A 13,522-nucleotide genomic window follows, 5' to 3' on the forward strand; every position below is an offset into this window, starting at 1 on the left:
TACTTCATGACGTAAAATTCCCCTTGATTGTAATGTTTCCAGGCACAGTGTTAATGGCCTGTAGAATCCCTCGATTCCGGATCGACAGCCTTCTCCGCTCCTTTGCTGTGATCCGGAAGTCTCTTGAAAGGTATCACCAAGGTGATCAGAACGGCCAAGGCCGCGCCCGCCAGGGAGCAGGTGAACACGTCCCTGATTCCGACCATGTACGCGTTTATAACAAGGTCTAGATCCGTGGCGCTGAACCCATTGCGGATTTCGGAAGCACCCATTCCAAGAACAGCCGCAGCGTCCAGGTCTGGAGCCGTGCTCAAGAGGGTTTGTAGCAGGCGATTCCCGAACATAGCCTGGGCCACGACGAGGAAGACAGCACCAGCGCCCGATTGGCATGCGGTTTGGTCATGTGGTCAGTCTTTGCGGACCCAAGAGTATCGGCCACAAAATGAACACTTACTGAACATGAGCGCAGTGGAGCTGGGCACGTCCTCGGGCTTCGACAAGCCCTGCACTGCGGTGACGGGAACCTGGTTGCCGAAGCCGACGCCGAAGCCGAAGAGCACCTGGGCACCGACGTACCAAGATTTCGGGGTATCGACGTCAAACTCATATAATAGGGCCATTCCAGCAGTCATCAAGAGCGTGCTGACCAGTTGGTCTTTTGTCCGTTAGTGTTTTGCTGCAGAATCTGAAGTGAGACGAGGGAGAGATATGATTGAGAAAGCCTCTCGGAAATTTCATGCGTCATATGGCAAATGATCATACTCACTGGGTACCAGGTATCTCGTCTTGCCAATCGTGGCACCACTAGACACCGCACCAAGAGCAAAGAACGCGAGAAACGGCAGCGTATAGACGCCGCTCATGATGGCAGATTGGCCCTTGATAGACTGGAAATAGACAGGGAGATAGAACATGACCTGGTAGAAGGCCGAGTTGGACCTGCATGTTCAATCAAGAATCAGCCAGAGTAGCGGTGGAAAGGGCGTTGGGAAGACACTTACACAAAATTGTACAAAGCATTCGCCCACGCGATGCGTGGTTTGAGCAACCTCAAAGGAATCATTGCCCGTGACTTCTGGAAATATTCTACCAGAATGAAGCCCAGGAATAGGACGGGGAACATGACCAGCGTTGCGATGACTGAGCCGTCACTCCACGGTCTAGTCTGGCCGCCCCACTGCATGGCCAATGTGAGGCACACAAGCGACGCGAGCAAGGTGGCCAGTCCGGGGATATCCAGCTGCATTATGATCTCTTTCCACGTTGCTGGGGCTGGCTTAATGTGGTCTGGTATGTGTAGGAACAGGAGCAGCAGGACGATGACAGGAACGCCGAGCGGCAAGTTAATCCAGAAGCACCATCGCCACGTAACGCCGCTAGTGAATGCCCCGCCGATGATGGGTCCGAGGATCGTCGAGATCATAAAGACACCAGTCCAGATTCCTATGAGCAGAGGGTGCTTGCTGGGGTGAGAGACAAAGTTGATGACGATGATGGAGCCGCTCATGGAGCCGGCGATGCCGAGGCCCTGGATGGCCCTGCCCACGATGATGGACTGACTGTTGGGGGCGGCGGCGGCGGGGATGCTACCAATCATGAAGAATGCCATGGAGCTCAAGAACACCCACTTTGCGTTGCAGTACTTGTACAGCTTACCCCACGTTGCCGAGGTCGCGGCGACGATGAGGAAGGTCGCAGAGCCGTACCAACCCACGTCGCTCAGGGAATGGAACTCGTCGGTGATCTGTGGAATTGCAGTGGATATGATGCCTATCTCCAGAGCTGTGAGGAGGGCGGCCATGTTGATGGAGAGCATGACCAGGAAGAGCTTGAAGCCCTCCACATATTGTGGCTCGACCGTCTTGTGGTTGTCCCCTTCATCACTGGCCGGCGCTTGAGGGATGCCATTGCTACTGGCGTTTTGATCTGTTGGGTTTGAGAAGTCCAGAGAGCTCTTCTCACCAGAGACACCTCCCCCTCCGTTTTGGACCTCAACTGACATCCTCCGGGTCCGTCTCAGTGGACGTGGGCCGTGTCGAAGCTGTCGATGTGGCGCAGTTCTCCTGGGTCAGATTGGTGAACAGGATTGCGTGTGCCTTGGTGAAATTATGGCTATGGGAGTAGAAGAGCAGAACAGAAGACTGGGGATGATGTTGAGATTACTGATGCATATGAATGAATCCGGAAGCCATCAACGACGTCTTATGTAGGAGGACGTGTATCGAAGATCACTTTGCTCTACCTAGAATGTTCACAATCCGATTTAATTTCACTGTTGCTTCCGGCAGACGACACCTGCTGAAAAATCTCACAAATGCGGCAAACACCCGAGAAAACCAAGAGTGGAATTAGATGGCTTCTCGGGAGTGGACGGCGAGTGGTCAGGTTCTGGGCTAGGACGGTTCGTCCGCCGAATGTCAGGGCGGACATCCTAAAAAGGCTAAACCCTAGGAGACGTTGTCTCGGACAAAGCAGCGCTGAGAGTTATTTCCGCCGAACATCAGCTGATCTTCCGCCGAAGCTGACGGCCGCAACCGCCGACATGCACGACCGGCGCTGACAAATGTACGTTTCTTCCGCCGCTCACGTGCTTCGATTGTCCAGTTGGGCCGAACTTGCATTTCATTGTTATTATTCCCCCGTTGCCTGGCATCTCTTCCTCCGCGTTCCCACTTTGCGTCCACACACGCGTCGGACCAAGTCCAGCCTACCTCATCACTACCCTTGTCTGCTCCGAAGGACCACTGCTCCGTACCGGGTACTTGGCATATACAAGTACATAGCCTGGGCCCCATGTCGTCTGATTTAGCGGCAACACCCGATTCTGAGCCTCTGGTGAAGCGGAGACGGCTCCGAAAAGGGACACACTCGTGTTGGCAATGCAAGAAACGCAAGGTCAAATGCATTCCTGATCCTTTGGCCGATGGCGGCCCTTGTGACGAGTGCAGGCGACGTGGCTCACGTTGTGTTGGGCAAGAGTGCCCAGAGGACGCTCCTCTCACATCAGCTCCTACACCCAACCCAGACCACGCGGCTGTGGGTACCGTTGTCACTGTCGGCACAAAGAGCTTTCGCGAGGCTACGGGCTTCGCTTTCTACCATAGTAGCGAGAGATCTGGGCAAACGACACCGGCAAAGACCTCACCTGGTGACTAGCCAATCCACCGAAATGTCCTCACCACCCCGGCGTCAACTGTCTCGTCTCCCAGTCTAGCACATTTTAAGACACATGAAGTGGGTGCCCCGTCGTCCTGCGCGAGACTCACGGCACCAGAGCTTGACACTGCACATGTAATTGACTGTTTTATTCAGCGCCGTGCCATTGAGAGCGATGCCCTCGCACCAACCCCAAGGACTTCGGTGTCTGAGGAGCATGTTCGACAAGTCTGCCAAGGCAAATCCGAGACATTGTCTCAGTATTTGCATAGATCCCTTCCTTCACGCGAAGACACGGAAAGAATATGCACGGCCAGCCAGCACAAATCTGTGCTCGCTCACGAAATAATGACCATGCCATACACCACACTCTCTGAGAAGGGGCTCAAGACCCCCGAGACTTTACTGGAGATCCCCAGTCGAGATCAGCATCCGGTCTTGATTGCGAGACACATGCTCCTTCTGGCTACCTTTCTGCAACGTAAGGAAAATTTTGACTATTTCTTTCTACCCGTTTGGAACACTATATCTATCTCCCAAGTTTTAGACCCTCTCACTGTCTGCACCTGGAGACTATTTCGAGCTTCGGCTTATAAGAGGGGTTACAGGCGGGCAGTGTCTTATCAAACCCCGTTTTCGATGCAAACCTCCTGTCTCTGTCCTCGGATAGCTGAACTGAGATGATATAGACCTCCACCCCGATCTGCACAAGGAGATCAAAGGCCTCTCAGAGTCTCCACAAGACATTATGGAACGACTTTCCGATCTCGCTATCCGCCTGGTAACGACAAACGATGAGCTGCTTGGAAGCATCGAGGGCCTTGAGTGTGTTATGATCGAAAGTGTATTCCAGGCGAATATTGGCAATCTGCGCCGAAGTTGGATGGCGGCCCGGAGAGCATTGAATGTCGCGCAGCTCATGGGGCTCAATCGAGCGGGCCACAAGGCACATTCTGAGGTTCTTGATCCCGGAGCAAACTATCACCCACAGCTCATGTGGTTCCGGATACGTAAGCAGCTTCCGGATACACTTTTAACCCCTTTCAGCAAAAGACTCCCCTCTCTCCAGCCTCTTCAGCTTCGAGAGTAAAAGTTTTCCTATTTTTATAAAAGCTTTTATCTATTTTAGTAGTTTATTCTACCTAATATATAGATAAGCTACTTCTAGAAGGAGACCTAGCCTTTCTAACCTTATCTTTTACTTATTTTTCTACCTATCTACCCTATCTAAACCTATATTAAATAATTAACTATATATAATATTTATATATAATAATACTTATTATAATTAGTTATTATAAAAGAAAGTATAAAAAATTAAAAGAATAATTTTAAATACTATAAAGGCTTAAAACTTTTTAATAAATATAATAATATTATTATTATTTCTAATACTTATATAGTTAAACTTTAAGTTAATATATTAAATAACTTAAAGTTAAATATAATCTTTATAAACTTAAAAAATATATTAATTATATATAAGCTATTTAAAAATACTATTATATATTTAAAAGTATTAAATAGATATTATATAACCTTTATATTACTATTTAAATATATAAACTATAAAGTAAGTTCCTTATTAATAGAGTTAAGCCTATAATAATTTAAAATAGTAATATTAAATTATAATAACTAACTTTATTAAGTAAGAATATCTAAATTTTAAAGTTATTAAATATTAATATAATAGTTTATTATTATTATTATAATTAAAGTAAATAATTTTTATATTAAAAATAAAAGTATATTCTATATTAGTTTTTAATAGAATATTAGGTTTATTATTAATTATTACTACTCTAATTTATTATAAAATTATAAAAGTTAAAAGATATAAAAATATAACCTTTTATATTTAATTTAAATATTATTATCTTTTATATATATTTTAAAGTAGGTTAGAGTAAAAATAAAATAAAAGTAAATATAATAATAGAATAAAGCCTTCTCCTTTATAGTAAGTTATTTAATAGGATAGGGTTAATACCTTTATAAATCTTAAATATATTAAAATAAGTAGAGCTATTATTTTTAATATATAAAACTATTAATATTAACTATTAGAAGAATAAATAATATAATAGGGGTATTATAGGATAAAGGTTTTTATATTAAAATTAATAACCTCCTAAAATATCTTTAAAATTAAATCTTATTTTTAATTTATAAAAGTAGTTTACTTAAAATCTTTATATTTAATAATAAATAATCCTAATAATAATACTTTTAAAACTTAATTTATATTTATAATATACTTATTAAAAGTATTAATACTTAATATTATATTTTAACTATTACTTATATAATATTAATTTATTAATTAATTAAAAGTTACTAATTAATATATTAAATTCCTTTAAGTATATAAATATAAAATAGCTTTCTTTTATAAAATACTATTATATTTATAACTTTAAAAGTTTATTATTTATATTTTAAGCTACTTAAATACTTTAATAATAATATTATATAAAGAGTATAGCTTTATAAGTTAAAAGTATATAGTAATATTAACTTTATTTAAAGCCCCTTTATATTTAATAAGACTTATAAAGGCTATTTAAAAGATTATATAATACTTATAGTTAATAGTTTATTATAATTAATATTTTTACTTTATTTTAAATAGTAGTAATAACTATATTTAATATAGGTAAGGTTAATTTAAAGTAGAATTAATTATTAATAATATAAACTTAAAGTAGGAGAATATTATCTTTTAATTTATTATAAAATTATAGGATATTAAAAGGATATAATTAAAATAGGTAATATATTTATATTAATAATAAATAAATTAATAACTAATATAAAAATAGTAATAACCTTATAAAGTATAATAAAGTTATTACTTAGTTTCTATAATATATTAATAAACTTTAAGTTGTTTAAATAGTATCCTTTTAGCTTTATATAAGCCAAAAACTATTATAGTACTATTATTAGTTTTAAAAAGTTATTAAAGGCTTTATATAAATAGTATTAGTAATATTAAAGATAAAAGGATTTATTTAATTATAATTAAAAGTTATATTATAACCTAATATATTTAAAGTAACTTTAAATAGGGATTAGTAAGTATAAATTACTTTAAGGTATATATTAGATATTAAATTTATTAGGTTAATAATAAATTAGTAGAATTTATTAATTATATTTTTATAGTAGTATTTAAAGTAGCTTATAAGAGACTTATTAAGGTTGCTTATATATAACTATTTGATTAAGTTATAAAGGATAGTAGTAATATAGTTTATTTTATTAAAAACTTATATATAATATTAATATAGTTATTTATATAATTATTAGTTATATACTTAATAGGAGTAAATCTATTTTACTATTTAAAATAATTTATATATTTTAATAATAGTTATAAGTTTTATATTTATATTAAAAGTAATATAAATAGACTTTAACTTAGATATTATTATTTAAGTATATTTAAATATAATATTTAAAAGAAATAGTTATAATTTTATTTTTAGGGTTATAATAAATAGAGAGTAATATTATAATAAAATAAATAAAAGTATAAATTATAATAGTAATACCTTAAAGTAGTATATAGTTAGGTTAGGTAATTATTTAAATAATAAAGCTATTATTATTTAGAATTATAGTTTTATTATTATTAGGGATAATAGGGTTATTAATAATTATAATTAATAACTAGTTATTTAAAGGGTAGTTAAAAAGTAGTTAATAATATATTTATAATAGTAGTTAAAAGGTAGTTAATAATTTATTTAAAAGGTATTTAAAGATAAGTAATTAATAAAGTTTAATATTATTAAAATTAAAAAAGAATATATTTATAATAAAATAATAGTTTAAATTATATAGCTAACTTTAAAATTAAGGTTAATATAAAAATATAAAATAAAAGAAGAGAATTAAGGTTTATTTAAATAAATAGTAAAATAAAGTTTAATTTAAATAAATTTAAGATATTTAAATTAAATACTACTTAATAAGATTAATTAGTTAAATTAGGTAAAAGTTTATAAATAGCTTTTAACCTTAAAGTAAATTAATATAATTTTTATAAAATATATTAGTTTATTTTTAAATTTATAAAAGGTAAGGTAGTTATTAACTATAAGGTTAGTATTTATATTACTTATTACTTTAAATTAATTAATAGGCTAGATTAAATAAAGAGATATTTTTATTTTTTAATTACTATTATTATTAAAATTATTTAGTAGAGGTTTAAGTTATTATAAATTAAATACTTAAATATAGTTATATATAAGTTTTTATTAAAGATTAAAGGAGGTTAAATAATATTTATAATATAAAATATAATATTAGGTATATAAGTATTTATAATATAGCTTTTAATAACTATATAAGTATTAACTACTTTATTATATATTAGTTTATATATATAGGAAAAGATAAGCTACTTTTAAATTAAAAGTTTAAAGTAGTAATTATTACTACTTTATTATATTATAGATATATATATAAAAATAATATATAAATATAAATATAAATATAAATATATCTAAAAGTTTAACCTAGTAATAGTATATATATAAATTATAGAGAGTAGAATAAAATAAAATAGGTACTTAATATTACTATTATAACTATAATTAATTAGATTTTTATTATATTATTTAGCTTTAAGGAAACTAACTATAACTTAATTAACTAAATAACTCTTTATATTATTTTTACTTTAATTATATTATATTATAATATTATATTTAATACTTATATAGTTATTAATAGCTAAAAAGTATTTAATATAAAATTAATAAGCTTTATAATAAATATTTTCTTACTTTAAGAAGGGCTATTAATATTATAATTTATATATATAAACTTTATTAAAAGTTAAGATTTTACTATTTTAGGTTAGTATTTTTAAATACTTATATAATAAGCTTTAAAAAGGTTATTTATTTAAATACCTTTTATATTAATTACTTATATACTTAGGTATTCTAAAAGATAATTTCTAATACCTTTATATATTAGAAATTATTAAAAGAATAATTTAAAGAATAGGAAAAATTAAGGAAAGGTAAGTAAAACCTAGTTTAGGATTTATAAAGTATTATTAATTAACTATAAAATATAAATAGAGTTAATAATAATATAAAGTAGAATAAATAACTTATAAGTAAATAATATTATATATTATATAAATAAAATATATTAACTATATTAATTTTAAATATAGTTTTATAGTTATTAAAGATATTATAATATTAATTATTAATATATTATATTATAATTAAATTATTAGTACCTATATAGCTACTAATAGACTAGGAGTTAATTACTCTTTACCTCTCCCTTTTAAGTATAATAGATTAAAGACTTATAAAATAAACTATACTTCTTTTACTACTAGTAATATAAGAATAGTTATACTCTCTAGCTGTTTAATAGTCTACTTTAATAGTTAAACTAAAGTTAATTAATATTATACTAATATATATATATATAGGAAATAATAATAGGGATAAACTATATAATGCTTTTATTATTAAAAATTAATTTAAGTAATATTAAGTTAGTAATTAAAGGGAATTATAATTAAAAATATATAAGTTAATTAAAATTATTTAATAAAATAAGTATATAAATTAAATATATAGATTTATATTATAATTAGTAATTCTAGCTATATATAGTACTATTAGTATTAATTAATATAAAACTAAATTAAATAATAATAAACCTTATTTATTTTAACTCTTACCTTAAAATTATTACTATAAACTTTATTTAAAAATAAACTTTATTAGTTTAATATTTTAATAAATAACTATTATTAATTTATATATTTATTTAACTTTATTAAATTAAAACTATAAAAAAGCTATTTTTTCCTTTCTATAAACCTTTAATAAAATATAGTTAAGTATTAAAATTTAGGTAGGATTAAATAAAGGCTATAAGTACTTAAAAATATATAAAGAGAGTAAATAGGCTCTTATAATTTTAGTAAAATATAATTAAATTTACTTTAAAATTAATAATAATAAATTAATTATATTAGTATAAAGTACCTTAAAATTAATTAATCTTTAAATAATAGGATTTACTTTCTAATTATTACTTTTTAATAAGTAGTTTATAACTTAATAAAATATAACTATAATTTAAACTTTAAAGTATTAAATTATAATAGTTAGGAGTTATAAATTTTAAGACTTTATATTAGTTTATAAGAATATAAACTCTAATATTTAAGTTACCTTTAATATTATTAGTAAGCTTATTAGTAGTAATAACTCTTTATTAGTTAGTATTTTTACTACTTTTAATAAAAAATATATAGTAGTAATATACTTTATATTACTCTCCTTTTATATACTTATATAATATAGGTTTAAAGGTTAATAATACTATTAAATATTATTCTAATAAATATATAAAATAAATAATATAAATTAAACTTTAATAACCTTTTAAAGCCTTTACTAGCTATAATATTATTTATAGTATTTAAATTTATACTTAATTAAATATTAAAAATTATATATAAAAGTAATAGGTATATTTTAAAGGTTAGGAATTAATATTATTATAGGTATAACTTATATAGCTTTTAGTATTATAGTAAAATATAGAGTATTAAATTTAAATAGCCTTAAAGGTTATTAAAATAGCTAGTTATAATATATAAAGTAGGGTATATAAAAAGTAGCTTTAAAGGATACTTTAATTATTCCTTTTATTTATTATATTTTATTTAAGTAGACTATATATATCTAATTAATAGATATTAATTTATATTAAAGGTAGTTAGAGTTTTTAAGTATAGGTATTAGAGTATAGGTTAGGAAAAGGATTTAATAAATTTATATATAAAGAGTATAGTAATATAAGTAGCTTTTATCCTTATTTATATATTAGTTTATACTTAAAAAAAAAAGGAAAGAAAAAAGAAGGGGTTATTTTTAGCTTTAAAAGTTTATAAAAATAAAAATTTACTTAGGCTATTAATAAAATATAGCTTTATATAGTAATTATATAAATAGAATTAAATAATTATATATTATAAAAGCTATTAATAAGTTAATAAAAAGTAAGTATAGTTATAAGTTAAATAAGGTATTACTATTATAATCTTTTAATTAGGTAGGTAAAAGAAAGGGTTTTATTATATATTAAAATAGCCTAAATTTAAAAGTTATTTAAATTAATGCCTTTTTTAAACTATTTTAGTTATTAAATTATACTATTATATATATAAAGGTTATTTAATAGTTATTAACTTTAAGCTTTAATTAATTTAATTTTAAAGTTTTATATTTTAATAATTTAAATTAAAACTTATATTAGATTTTATATTTTACTTAATTAAAATAAGGATATATAATATTTTATATTTAATACTTATACCTTAATAATATATAAGCTAGTTAATATTTTATTTACTCTTACCTTAATTCTACTTAAAAGTTAGCTAAAGTATATTATTATAATAAATTAGTATAAGATTACTTAATTAAATATTAAAATATAAAGCTATAATAAACTACTTTATTAAATTTAAACCTTTATCTCTACTTATAGAAAGGATATTATTATTTATATTTTTATTAATAAACTATTATTACTTTTATTTAAATATACTATTAATAATAATACTATTAATAGCTATTATATTAGTAATAATAAAAGAATAAGTTATAATTAACTTTATATAATAGGTTATTAAGTCTATAATAGTCCTCTACTTATAGATAGTTATAATTAGGTTAATATAATTATATATAAGTAGGTTAGCTAATACTTTATAATATAAATTATTCTACTCCTTATAAAAGTCCTTTTATTATTTAGAATTATATATATAAACCTAAACTATATGGTATATTAACAATACTATATATATAGTATTACTATAAGTTATAACCTTAATAAATACCTTATTATAAATATTACTATCTTAAACTACTTATTATAATAAAAATTACTTTAAAATTACTTAATTATTATATTTTATTATTATATAAATAGATACTTAATAGTAATAACTTAAATTATATTATCTTTATTTTAATTATACTCTTTTAAAATATACCTTTATATACTATTTAAATCTTAAAATATAATAAAAATACTAATATAATAGATACTTTTATTTAATAATTATATTAGTAAAGTTTTAAAATAATATATATAATCTATTAGATAATAAAGTATTATTATAAATAAAGGTATAATAATTAAAGTAGATTAAAAGACTAAAGTAAGGTTTTATATTAATTTAAATTTTAAAATAAATTTTAATATAGAGGAAAGGGTTATAGTTAATATACTATAACTTAATAATTATAGTAGGTAAAAGTAATATTTATATTACTTTAATATATATTATTAAACTATAATTAAAAGAAAGTTAAAAGGATAGTTTAATAATAATAATAATAAATAATTAAATTAGAGTTATAATATAGCTATTATTTTAATATTTACCTTTTTATTCTTATTTTTAATAGTTATTTTATTTAACCTATCTTAAATACTATTTAGCTTTTTTATTTTATATTAATATTTTAAATAACCTATACTAAGCTTTCCTTATAACTCTCCTTTATATAATATAATTACTTTTATAGTAAAGTTAATATTATATTTACCTATATCTTAGTGATTAGTAGCTAAACTCCTTTTAATATATACTATTTCTTTTTAACCTTAATAATCTAATTTAAAGTATCCTTTATATTATTTTATATATTATAACTCCTTTTATAAATATTATTATTATTAATAGTTTATTTAAAAGCTAATTATATTATAATATAAACTAATTAGCTTTATTTATTTAAACCTTTAATATATTATACTTTAAGCTTATATTCTTTATTATATAATATTAAATTAAAACCTTTCTTTAAGTAATATTAAATTAATTTTAAATATATTAGTTTTTTTAATAGTATTTTTAATATTAATTAATATTTTTAACCTTATAAACTATTTTCCTTTTATTATTAAACTAAGTAGATATTATAATAAAGTAGCTATTTACTATTTATTTTAAATAAAATTAATATATTCTATTAATAAATATATTATAATTATTAAATTAATTTAAGTAATATTAATATTATATTTTATATTTATTAAAGATAAAGTTATATTAATTAGTATATTAAATATCTACTAACCTTTTTCCCTTTTAAATATTAAGTTTAAACTATCCTTTTATAAATATTAGAGTATTATATTATAGTATTAGGTATATAAGATTAGTATATATTAAATTATACTATATATTATTATCTAATATTCTTATTTTTAATAAAATCTACCTTCTAAGCTTTTAAAAATATAAAGTATAAAATATATTACCTCTTAACCTCCTTTCTTATATATATTATTATAAATATATTAAGCTATATTATAAAATTATTTTAACCTTTATTTATAGGTAGTTATATAATATATAATAATATATTTATTATAAAGTTTATATTAGATTTTAAAAGTAGAGTTTTATATAAATAACATTAAATAGATAGTATATATAAATATATATAGTAAAATAAAATAGTGTGCTATAAGTTAATGCTAATAGACCTTTTACTTTTATATTAAATAGCTTTTATTATTTAACTACTAGTTAGCTAAAGTATATATAAACTTAGTTTAAAGGATATAAGTGGTAGTTACTAATTATTATATATTATTTAATAAATATATATATTAGTTTTTAAATTAAATTTTATAAATTATATTTTTAAAAATAAAATTTAAATACTTTAAAATATAAAATATATAAAATATATAAATATATAAAATATATAAAATATATAAAATATATAAAATATATAAAATATATAAAATATATAAAATATATAAAATATATAAAATATAAATATAAAATATATAAATATATAAAATATATAAAATATAAAATATATAAATATATAAAATATATAAAATATATAAAATATATAAAATATATAAAATATATAAAATATATAAAATATATAAAATATATAAAATATATAAAATATATAAAATATATAAAATATATAAAATATATAAAATATATAAAATATATAAAATAATATAAAATATATAAAATATATTAAAATATATAAAATATAAAATATATAAAATATATAAATATATAAAATATATAAAATATATAAATATATAAAATATAATATATAAATATTATATAATTTTAAAATTTTTTAAATATAAAGTTAAAAGATTTATAATTATAATTTTATAATTAGTTTTTATTTAATTATTATATTATTATAACTTTATTTAATTTCTAACTTTATTTAAACCTTTAATCTTTTAATATTATTTTTTTAAAGAAGTTAAATTTAAGAGAGCTTTTAACTTTAAATTTAAGATTTTA

The 13,522-nt window shown here is 25.4% G+C and overlaps 2 protein-coding genes across 2 annotated transcripts; one reads left to right on the top strand and one right to left on the bottom strand.

The window, feature by feature from the left end:
• Window positions 1-393: 393 nt before the first annotated feature.
• Window positions 394-2,363, bottom strand: KVR01_012943 (uncharacterized protein). Its single transcript, XM_044790087.1, has 4 exons — window positions 1,820-2,363; window positions 1,002-1,774; window positions 767-939; window positions 394-655 (listed from the first exon to the last, which is right to left on the bottom strand). Exons 1-4 carry the CDS (start codon window positions 2,000-2,002, stop codon window positions 408-410), a joined length of 1,377 nt encoding a protein of 458 aa, XP_044638099.1. The 5' UTR covers window positions 2,003-2,363; the 3' UTR covers window positions 394-407.
• Window positions 2,364-2,923: 560 nt separating this feature from the next.
• On the top strand, window positions 2,924-4,246 carry KVR01_012883 (uncharacterized protein; the record flags this gene model as incomplete). The annotated part of the gene is made up of 3 exons (XM_044783555.1): window positions 2,924-3,148; window positions 3,313-3,637; window positions 3,846-4,246. The coding sequence occupies 3 exons, from the start codon at window positions 2,924-2,926 to the stop codon at window positions 4,244-4,246; spliced, it is 951 nt and encodes a 316-aa protein (XP_044638039.1).
• Between the last annotated feature and the right edge of the window lie 9,276 nt (window positions 4,247-13,522).

Source organism: Diaporthe batatas (genome assembly GCF_019321695.1).
Source record: "Diaporthe batatas strain CRI 302-4 chromosome Unknown Contig00022, whole genome shotgun sequence".
Lineage (NCBI taxonomy): Eukaryota > Fungi > Ascomycota > Sordariomycetes > Diaporthales > Diaporthaceae > Diaporthe > Diaporthe batatas.